The 11,831-nt window shown below is 38.1% G+C and overlaps 1 protein-coding gene across 1 annotated transcript in view; it reads left to right on the top strand.

The window, feature by feature from the left end:
• Nucleotides 1–4,032: 4,032 nt before the first annotated feature.
• Nucleotides 4,033–11,831, top strand: part of HHIPL2 (HHIP like 2) — a 23,535-nt gene continuing 15,736 nt past the window's right edge. The window contains exons 1-4 of the mRNA XM_070949225.1: nucleotides 4,033–4,404; nucleotides 8,759–9,411; nucleotides 10,842–10,985; nucleotides 11,572–11,831. The exon at nucleotides 11,572–11,831 is cut by the window's right edge and continues 72 nt beyond it. Coding sequence (XP_070805326.1) covers nucleotides 4,033–4,404; nucleotides 8,759–9,411; nucleotides 10,842–10,985; nucleotides 11,572–11,831 — 1,429 coding nt within the window. The remainder of the gene's footprint in view (nucleotides 4,405–8,758; nucleotides 9,412–10,841; nucleotides 10,986–11,571) is intronic.

Raw genomic sequence — 11,831 nt, 5'->3', positions numbered from 1 at the left:
TGGATAGTGGTCATATATAATATTTAAACAGGCACATGGTATTATTAGATGCATCCTGAAAGCATATATTTCTGAAGGCTTCCTGGTTCATAGCTAGCTTGTTCTGGTATATGAGGGACCAAGCTCAAGAGGTGGGCAGGACTAGACTTGGACTTTCCCACTTGGAAAGTGAAGTTAGTTCCTTAAATAACTACACAGTGTAAGCCACTCATATTTTTGTTTTAAAAATCATATACTGTATCAACTGTAATTAAAAAAACTAAAAAAGTTCCCAATTGTTGGCCTCATCCACCTCCTTTTACCTTACAGAACTTTGTCACTTAGTAAAGTTTATAGAGTGACAAATGGAACAGCCTACCACTGTCCATTTTATGATATGAATGACTTATGTTTTCAAACTTACCTGCACTTTAATGCATAATAATGCAAAAATAAATGAACTGGAAAATAACTAAGATTAAAACTTAGAAGTATAGTTAATAAGTTAAGATTCATTAGACCATGGAAATAAAATTTCTTCAACAAGAAATTAAACCTTGAACACGTATATTGATCAGTTTTCTCATGGCGATAGGGAAAAAACAGTTGGTAAATGGTATAAACATGCCTTCCATCTAGGATTTTAACTCAAATACACTATACCACAGTTTTTCCATTGAAGTATTGGAAGTAAAATTTTTCTTAGCTGCTGCCCATGCAGGATAAGTCCAACATTGTTTGCACTTCGGTAAGTTCCATATTTTAGCTATGTTAGTCACCATTTTATTGATATCTTTGACATTTATTTTCTGAATATCCTATTTTAAAACCATAGGAATAACACTTAATTATTTTATTATTATTGGCTGCCAAATAGCTTTGGGTGGCTTACAAGTAAAAATCAACTTATTAAAAGAAAAATATAACAGTTCAGAACAGCGTAGTTCCAAAATCAAAAGAAAACCAAACCAAACCAAACCAAACCAAAACCAGAAAGCGGGTCTAAAATCATCTTGTCCCCAAAGCTTGGAAGAATGATCAGAGCCAGAAACTGGCGGGGGCGGGGGGGCGCGGAGACATTCCAGAGGGCAGAAAGACTAGGCATGTATCTTGGGTCCCGCAAGTTAATATTCTTTAATGAGATCTGAAGCTTACCTACCCTGTTGGATCAAAGCCAATGGGCAGAGATACCAAGAGGTAAATCCTTCAGATAGCAAGGCCCTTAAATATGAAAGTCATTAAAGGTGATAACCAGCATCTTGAATTGCACCTGGAAGCTGAATGGCAACTAGTACCACATACAAATCAGCTGGATTATACATTTATACAGCCCCCTTTGCTGCCTACACTACAACGTTTCTGGACTAGCTGCAGCCCATGTACAGCCCATTACAGTAATCCAATTGTGAGGTAACTGGAACATGAATGATTGAAAGACCTGATTCTGGGAAGGTGCACTTTTGCACAAACTAGACCTATGTAAAGGGCCTCTTGGTTACAGCTTCCACCTACTCAATGAACAAGAGTTGATAGGCCAAGATGATTTCCAGGTTGCCCACATGTCTTGCAGGCAGAAGTATAACTCTATTAAGAATCACTAATGGGATACCCTGAGATCTGGAGGACCTAAATAGACCAGAGAAGATCTCAGAGCAATCCCATATGCTTTCTAGCCATCTAGTTTAGTATATCTAGTTTCTCAAATTTCAGTAGGCTGTCCCCTCAAGGCTTCTATCAAATCTCAATAAGACTAAAAGTGTGTTTGAAGATAAATATTGCAGAAATCTGAATTTTGCACCCAGCATAGCTTGATTTACAACCCCAAGATACTGTATGCATTATCTTCTTTTTAGAACAGAGCTTGTAAATAGAAAATTAATGAAGGTGTCTTAATTATCAATCCATACATTTATTTATATTTTAGAGAATTGAAACTGTAAGCTGGTTTGAAACACTAAAGAACAGGTTCTTTAAAGAACATTCTGCATAAGGTTAGCCTGAAAGGAAGGAACATCATGGATATGTATCTATGTTATGTTTTAAAATAGTATTAATCCATCCAGCCCAACCTCTAGAAGTCCTTGGAACTGTATCTTTGATGTGTGACTAGACAAAGCAACTCACAAAGACATGCAGCAGAGAATGTCTAGACTCGGACAAGGCAGTTTCTCCTGCCCTTCAGTGAGTGATGAAAAACATAAAAATGAGCAAGACAGCTGCTACAGAAGGATAACATCAGCCTTCATTGCTATTGGCCAATGTATATTTCTTCTATTATAGCCTTGTGGATGAATCCACATCAGTTACAATTCTCACAACAAACCTATTGGGCAATGGTAGAATTGAATTGCCTTCAGCCACTTCCAGTAACTTCAGCCCATTTCCAGTAACTCCCATCATTTCTAAGCAAGCTGCAAAGTTCTTTCCCTTTTCTGCAGCTTACTTGATATCTACATAGGGTTGGAGGTTGGAGAAGCCTAACTTTGCCAGATTGCTTCTTGACTGTACATGACTCCTGTTGTCTTCTGGCCTTCAGGCAAGGGCATTAACACAACACTGCTTTAGTGTATTGGAAAAATGTAATAGACATGCAAGGAATAACCAGTGTTTTTCATGATGGTGGTGCTTGGGAGGCCATTTTGTGGCTTGCAGACCATGGCAGCTAGATTTTTTTTTTATTGTTCCTCACATCTTTGAAGTTCCATTGAAGGACTGATTTGGTAGAACTTGAATATTGCCATATGATTGAGTGGGATTTTGGATTCACAGAAGGCTAACAAGGGAGGGTAGTTTGATTCACAGTTGCCCTATACAGTTTTGAGTTACAGCTGGCTCTTTCTTGACCTGTCTAGTGGATTCAGAAAGCACGTGCAGTTTATAATGTGTAAATCCAATCAAAAGTAACAACAAAAATAGGCCCAAGAATAAAAAACTAAAGTAAAACATAGCAAATACAACACAGCCCAATAAAGCAGAGTAAAAAGTTTATGAAATAAAAATGACAGAAGATTAATAATCGATGTGAATTTTGGGGAGAAAAGTAATTAGCTGCCAGTTAATTACTTAATTTGAGATCATACTCAGTCTTGCTGCTTGCACCTTCTCACAGCGATCACAATTAGATAAAATGTCAGTCTGCAGGTACAGAATTTTTGAACTGCTAATTTAGACAGGTTCAGAGCTCAGTAGCAGAGCATGCACTTTATATACAGAAGATTTAGTACAACCAGTATTTCCAAAGTCAACAATTTTCTAAAATCAGACAAAAACCAGATACTGCTAGGTCAGTAGGGACAACATGACCTTCTGTTCATGTGATGCATAACTCAGCATTAAAAAAATCCTGTGGTCCCCTTGCTTGGCAAGCATCTCTAGCATACAAAGTTTGTATGTGTATAATATATATATGTCTGTGTATGAAATCTGTTCCTCTCAATCATTTAAAATATATTATAGTGAGGTTGAAATATATTGAAGTACTGTTAATCCAAAATTGTTGCAGTGAGAAGCAATTCCTTTAAATTACCTATGATTACAAATCTTATTTTTGTTTCAATATGCTTAAGGTCAGATGTGGAGGGGGAATCGTGTTTCTTTATAATTCAGTCTGGCTAAGCTGAAATAAATTGGAATTGGGAACGTAACTGATGAACATGATTCATCTTCCTGTTGAGTTATTTGGCTGAAGTTTGGGAATCATTTGGACCTGGAAAAAACAGATCCTTTCACCCCCCTGTAACCATAGACCAGACATCCCCTTATGGCTGCAGCAGCTGTCATTCTTCGGTCTGTCTGTCTATTTGCCTCTTATTGATCTCTATTCTGGATGTGTTTTTGGATGAAATCTATGGTGTTCAAAGGAGCAGATAACTGTGAAAAAGGAAGGAGGGAGGCGTGGAACTGCAAGGAGGCGGACTGAAAAGTTGCTTCTCATTTCACTATTAGCAAACTTAATGAGACAGGGAGGGATTAGGGTGTATGTGTATGCCTGCATGCCTGGAAACAAACCTGAGCAAACATTGGGCTCTGTGCTGATGTATCACAGCTTAGAAGATGAATAAATCCAATTTTCCAGATGGACACATATCAGATTCACATGGCCCCAGGAAACCTCCAGGGGAGAAAACTACTTTAAGCCTCCAAAGTTCCAGGATTTCTCTCCGTGCATCTAATTTCTTCATTTGCATCTCCATACTCCTTTTGCACCATGCTGCAGTTCTCCTGGGACATCCCCAGTGCCTGGATTATGGTCCTCCTTTCCAGCCTCCTTTCCATCTGGAGTTTTGCTCTGCCTATGAAACATTTGGCTGTTGTGAGCAAGAGAAGGACAACCACATCGCTGCCAAATACTGGGACATCATGGATTATATTGATCCTCAAGCCCAAAAACTATGTGGAGGATTCATCAAAGATATCTTGTGCCAGGTAAGGTAGCGGTGAGTAGCCTCATCATCCTCATATGCCCTTATGATAGATATGATTGTTAGCTGTTTTGGTCTTTCCGAGAAATGGTGGGAATCGTAATTTAAGAATTTGCATTTGAGGTTCCCAGGAGGATTTTTCTACTGGTAAATAAGGTGAGTCTATTGAATGAGCATAAATGCTTCAAATTTGCTTTACATGCAAATTATTATTTTAGTTAAGGTATTGGCTCCCAGAATCATTTGCTTATGAGATGGACAACAATGTAATTTAAATAGACTGATGATAGATAGATAGATAGATAGATAGATAGATAGATAGATAGATAGATGCCTGCCATATTATATTGAAAGATTCTGTTAAACTAAACCAATAATTCAAGGATGACTCAAGAGCAAAAATTTGCCTTCTGATGAATTCACAGTTCCAAGTAAGTATGAAGCTGCAGCTGGAGAGAGTAATGTTAATTTGCTCTTCTCTTCTCTGCAAAAATGTAAAGACATCTTGAAAAAAAAAGTGCTTATGATTGAACACTAACATCATTTTAGTCCGTGGTAAGCAGATTTTTCGAATTTCATACAGTACTTATTTGGGATAATACGTTTGGACAGTGGCAGCAGTATGATAAATTTTATATCTCTATCTATATAAAGCATGCTACAAGAAGCAAAAATGTGCTCAAATCAGTTTATGGAAGAATGATAATTTTCCTCTTGAATTGGCTTGTCTGTCAAGCTAAGCTTCCCCTAAAAGACAGTTGTGAGCTCAAGAAGAAGATTATGGAATGGTATATCCTGGTGGTGCAACAAAAAATAATCCACAGTGTTCAATTTGATGAAATAAAAAAAAGTTGCATTCTGCCACAGTATTAGGCTGATTATTTTATGTTCAAGGTTAAAACCAAATGACCTTTTTGTGTCTTTTCAAATGCAGACTGAGGTAGAAACTCAGCAAATGAATCAAATCAACCCACAGACCTTGGCATTTTGGTTTTCAGTTGCTATAAAGAAGCGTTTAGACTGCATTTTTAATGACCTGCAATAGCCGTGCTCCTGAAGATAGTCTTGGATCAGACAGCTGGATTCATGGAACAACTGTTGGAACAGCCACCCTCCACCCTCCCCACTTTTCTCTGTCTCCTAGCCTGCTCCCTGCCTTCCCACCAGCCACCAGCCATCCCACCGGTCTGCAGGAGAACAATGATTTTCTGGTGGAGCCCTTCCTGGCCTCCTGCCTACGGTATTCATTGATTTAAGGGTAGGAAAAGGTTTCCTTCTGTACAGAAGTCAAATTGTTGTGATTTACCATATGCCAGTACTGAACAGCAAAACAAAGAAACTCAAAAAAACCAACAACAAACAAACAAACAAAAACAAAACAATCAACATTCTTCCAGCTTGCCATTCCTTCATCAATGACCTATATTACTGTATAGGGTATATCCTAATGTTGTTAAGTCAGCATAGAACTGTTTTCAGGATTCCATTTTGAAAATAATTGTACAGCTGTTGAACCCTAAGGTATTGTGAGGTTCAATGCAATTTTGCAATTCATGTATAGACTTTATTATTTATTAATTAAATTTATTTTCCATCTATCTCATTTAGAAGCAACTCGACGTAGCTCATGGCATAAAAATCATCAGAGATAAAATGAAAATGCAAACAAAGTAAAATCACAGTTACAAGATGGGGGAGGGGAGGAGCGGGGGGGGCAAGGGGGATTGGCTCTTAATCAACCACTTCCAGTGTGATCCTCCCCCACCCCCGTGGGCTCCCAAGACATCTGGCACAGCCAGATCTGACCTTGTGGAAGGTCAGAAGGATGGGAGCCGATCTCGCCTCAGGGAATAAGCTCTTCCAAAGAGCAGGAGCCACTATTTTTTTTAACAAAACAGAAAAAAATGGATTACGTAGTAGATTTCATCTCGGTGCAAAGACAAACTTCAGAAGAGAAATTTTCTAAACAGCCACAGCTGGAGAGAAAAGGATTAAACTAAATCTTATTGCCCATCTGTACCAAGTTTCGTTATTATCATCTTATAGCTGATGAGTTTGCATTATGAATCTGCACATTAAATAAAATACATTTTAATTACATCACTGTTGGAATCCCATATTCATTTTCCTAATACAAAAACTCTGATGTCAGTAGTCTAAGCAGACTTATTCAGAGTTGTGCTGTGAATCATGTTTATTGGGATCATTTATCATGCTTGTTATATCTTGGCACACTGGCCATTTCTAATTAGGCAACTCCAAATATGTTGGATTTCAACTCCCCAAATTTCCAGCCATTCAGTGTGGTTGCTGAAAGCTGTAGACTAATGCATTTTGAAGGTTTACTTCAATGCATTTTGAAGGCATTTTGAATTAACAAACTTGTTATTAACTTCTACAAGAAAACATGATGTTTAATCTTTTTTCCCCTCAAATAGAAACCGCAAAGATCTGTTTTTAAATCCTTCTTGGACCTTTTCCCATTAGGGGCAAAACAGTTGAGTGAATGAGAGTAAAATGGAAGATGATCCACCAGTAACCTTTGAGTCTTTGAAATTCCATCCAATCCTGAATTCTGAATCCTGAATCCTGAATTCAAGAATAGAAAATTAACTGGGGTCAGCTTCAGACTGGGATGTTTGGAGAGTCCAATCCTGATGCTTCATAAAGAATCCAAGGATTTATCTGATCTAACTAGGTATATCCCTGAAAATCCCTGATTGGGGTCCTACTGGCAGAAACCATCACCATCAACAGATGTATAAAAACAATTCTCCTGGCCTTCCAGCAAAATATTTCTGCATAAGCAAGGGAGAATATTTTTGTCCATTCTGAATTTCAATCCGCAGATTAGGATTGTTCTCTAAAGTTTTGATTGATTAAAAAAGTCTGCAGCTGTATGGGAATCTGATTTCAAGACATTATTTTCTAGGAAAGAAATATCATGCAGAATACTTAAACATCATTTGGATCATTTAATATTAGAGGCTCTCAGGAAGAAAGAAAAGAAGATAGATAGAGAGATAGAGAGATACTCACAGAAGCAGAGAATGTTTTACAGCTGCTATCTAGAATGTAGCATTTACACACTGCTGACCACTAATTCTATATAGATCTAAATTAAAGACTATGTAGTGGAAGGAAATTTTTCAATGAGCAATGGGTACTGTGGGAATGAAATTTTCATGTGCCCAACTCTTGTTGAGGGAGAATAAAAATAGCAAACAGAACAACCCCTTCAATTACCACCTCACATGGAAAAATGAAAAGCAGCAGAGGGGCTGAGTTTTTTTTAATTGTTAAGGCAATTTAATTCTTATGTCAACCCAAAGGAATGTCTTAACTTTAGCCGTGCTTAGTCACAATGGATGTTACTTGTATTCTTTGATATAGAAACAAAGCAGGGACAAGATTTGGACTTTAAGCAATAGGCCACAAACCTAAGGAAATGGTGGGAAAATGGGTATTGATTTGTTCAGCTGTATTTTTTTAAATAAGTAGCACCTTTGTAGGTTTCGCTTATTTTAAATTTTCAAACTGTGTATTCTCCTACAGGTAACATGACTTAAAAGAACACGGAAGACCCATATGAATCAACCCTTTCTATAGATTGGGCATTTTGCTTAATCTATGTGATTTGAAAATTTTCTTAGAGCTCCTGAATCAGACTGCTGACCTTGATTGCTCATTTGTTCTCTCAATCCAATCTCTCCAGGAATTCTTCAGATAATTTGCTTTGCATGGAAAATCCTGCTGATATTTCCCATTAAATATATCACATAGCAGTTGATGGGAAAGAGCACTGCTACCAGAAACCAGAATTTAAACATGGAAAATTGGAATGAAAGCTTGGCTTTAACTGGTTTAATAAGATGGTTTTTAGGTAACTTCAAAAAGTGCTGTGAAAATATAAAATATGTGAGGTAAATGCAACTGCAATTCATTTGCCCTAAACTCTTCAAAGAATACATGACTTTTTCTGGAACCTCCCCAGTACTGGGCCTCCATTAGAGATCCAAATTTAATTTAATGTATTTTTTAGCCTGGACTCAAATAACACATTCTTAATCTGTATACACAACAGGGAAGTCCAGATTTAATCTTCCACATTGCAATCAATGGGTTAATGACTATGTTGGATCCAATGTATTATTTATTCCTCCATTCTGCAGGAAAAAAATAGAAATATTTTTAGACGATTGTATTCCTTAAGAACATGCAGTGCTGCCGACATGAAATGTCTTTATAACTATTTATTCACATTTGAGTTAAACAGATGCAAACAATTGAGCAGATGCAAACAGTCACAGTCCATGCCATAATGTTTCAGAGAATAACAGTGTTTTAATCTTAAACAGGAATGCTCGCCCTATGCAGCCCATCTCTATGATGCTGAGAACCCCCAGACGCCCCTTCGAAACCTCCCTGGCCTTTGTTTTGACTACTGCTCAGAATTCCACCTCTATTGCCGTTCTGCAATCACACTGCTTACAGATGACAGGCATGTTCAAGAATGGTGTGAGAAGAACAGGACCCATTTCTGCAACATCTTAAACATTCAGGATAAAGACTATTGCTTTCCTGATGTACTTAAAAACACTGACCTTAACAATAATTTGGGTGTTGTGGTGGCAGATAAGAAAGGTTGCCTTCAACTGTGCCTCAAAGAAGTGGCCAATGGGCTGAGGAATCCAGTGCTCATGGTGCATGCCAATGACAATACCCATCGGATGTTTGTAGCTGAACAAGTGGGCCTTGTGTGGGTTTACCTCCCAGATGGAAGTAGATTAGAAGAACCCTTTCTAGACATTAAGCAATTGGTGCTGACCACCCCCTGGGTTGGGGATGAGAGAGGCTTCCTTGGGATGGCTTTCCATCCCCAATACAAAGAAAACGGAAAATTCTACATCTATTACTCCTACCAGGACAAGAAAAAGGTGGAAAAAATCAGGATTAGTGAACTGATGGTCTCCACAGCTGATGTCAACAAGGCAGATATAACCACAGAAAGGTAATAACCCCTTTTCTTTTACTTGCTTTCTTCCAAGGCTGAGGACATATTTGCTCATTTCATTTACATAAAACCTTATACGACAGGATAGACCAAAATAGAATACTAAGACCATGGACAACCCATTTCAAAAATAAATCAATCGAATTAAGAACCACTTATACAAATCCTACAAATATATGCAATCTATTTTTCTGCTGCTAAGCAAGAGAAGTAACATTGTGGTGTTAAGCCAAGAATGCATCTATCGATGGTACACATCACTCTTTAGCCTACATCATTTTAGAGCAGTGGTCTTTAACTGTTTGCGATGCTGAATCTAACTAAGGAGCCTTGGTGGCGCAGCGGACTAAACTGCAGTTAAAGTAGCACTTAGCTGCCAGCTGCCTGCAATTACTGCGAGTTCAATTCTCACCAGGCTCAAGGTTGACTCAGCCTTCCATTCTTTTGAGGTAGGTAAAATGACGACCCGGTTTGTGGGGGCAATAAGCTGACTTTGTATAAAATAGAACACCGCTTGGGGGGCCCAAAAAGCCCTACTAAGCAGGTATATACAAAAGTATGAAGGCTATTGCTTAATGCATTGTAAGCTGTCCTGAGTCTCCGGAGAAGGGCGGCATATAAATCGAACTAATAAATAAATAAATAAATAAATAAATAAATAAATAAATAAATAAATAAATAAATAAATAAATAAATAAATAAATAAATAAATAAATAAATAAATAAGCCTCTGATCCATAAACAGGCTTTTCTATTATTTTTACTGAGATATGGCATGACTGATATTTTAGGGTCCTGATTTACAAGTGGTCAACCAATGTCCGATTCAGAACAAGGATTATTCATGAAGGTACAGAGGAGTCCTAAAAAAAGGCTTCATGAGTTCATGTCATTTTTAATCCTGCAACCAATATTCTGCTTGAATATTCCCATTTCAAAAGACGGGGAGAGTCATGAGTCCACTCTGAGATGACAATGGCCTTTGCAGAAGACCATTCAGAGCTTCAGTCATACTCCAGAAGAAGCAGCAATTGCTGCTACAACGTTCAGAGTTGTGCTGACTAACAGTTTGGATTCAAAATCAAAGAAGAGTTTATTATACTTTGCTCGAAAATTAGCGGCTGTATCTATCCTATCATCATGGAACCAAAGATGCTGATGAACATTGTGTCCTGACCCAGATTTTATCATGTGCCTCTGATCAGCTTCAGTAGAACCATAGAAATAGCAAAATAATGCTAATGTCCTTTCTTTGCTTAGTGTAAGAAAAGTTAAACAAAAGCACTAAGTTGATAAGCTGTTGTGATTAATGCTTGAATAAACAAACTGTTTGCAGGAAATCCTTGAAAGCCATCCAAGGACTCTAACTTTATCTATGTATGTTTCTTCTTCTTCCCCTTGCACATTGTTTCTCTTTTCTTCTTTAGGAATCTCTTAGAGATTGAACAACCAGCTGCGAATCATAATGGTGGAGAGATCCTGTTTGGGCTAGACGGTTACTTGTATCTGTTTACTGGAGATGGAGGGAAAGCTGGGGACCCTTTTGGTAAATTCGGAAATGCTCAAAACAAGTAAATATATCTACCTTTCATTGCATTTAAATGGGAATGGTTATATGGGAAGTTTGTTAAAATAAACCATTTAATAAAGCTAATTATTGTAACTATTGCAAATTAAATTTTATTATACTTTAATTTCTATATTGAGAGCCAGTTTGATGTAATGGTTAAGCCATCAGGTTAAAAACTGGAAGACTGTGAATTCTAGTCCTGCCACAAAGCCAGCTGGGTGACCTCGGGCCAGTCACATTCTCTCAGCCCTAGGAAGGAGGCAATAGCAAAACACTTCTGAATTACCCAACCAAGAAAACTGCAGGGATTTGTCCAGGCAGTCTCCAAAAATCTGATTGAACCGAAGGGGAAAAAAAATCTTTCTACCATTGGCTCCGCCATTGTTACCGGATCACCGAACCATCGGCCAAGATCGCTACTAGACTGGGCGGTCTGGTCTGATCCGGGAGCATTTCACCCCTGATATTATTTCATCTATAGTAGTTTAAACCAAACCAAACTGATTGTCCATTTTAAACTTATTGGAGACTTAACTTGTTTGTCCATGCCTTTAACAGTGCCTTCTTATGTCTTGCTTTTTTCTTAGGAGTAGCTTGTTAGGGAAAGTTTTACGGATTGATGTGGAAGGAAAAGGTCCCCAGGGGAGGCCCTACCGCATTCCCCACGATAATCCATTTTCCTCGGATTCCAAAGCTCGCCCTGAAGTTTATGCATATGGTGTGAGGAACATGTGGCGCTGCTCTGTGGATCGTGGAGATCCACTCAGTCACAGAGGAAAGGGACGAATTTTCTGTGGAGATGTCGGCCAGAACAGGTTTGAAGAAGTGGATATAATTATTAAAGGCG

Source organism: Pituophis catenifer, unplaced genomic scaffold (assembly GCF_029215685.1).
Source record: "Pituophis catenifer annectens isolate HBS135680 unplaced genomic scaffold, rPitCat1.0.hap2 SCAF_1, whole genome shotgun sequence".
NCBI lineage: Eukaryota > Metazoa > Chordata > Lepidosauria > Squamata > Colubridae > Pituophis > Pituophis catenifer.
Note: the sequence above shows the minus strand (reverse complement) of the source record. Positions and strands in the feature narration are given on the sequence as shown.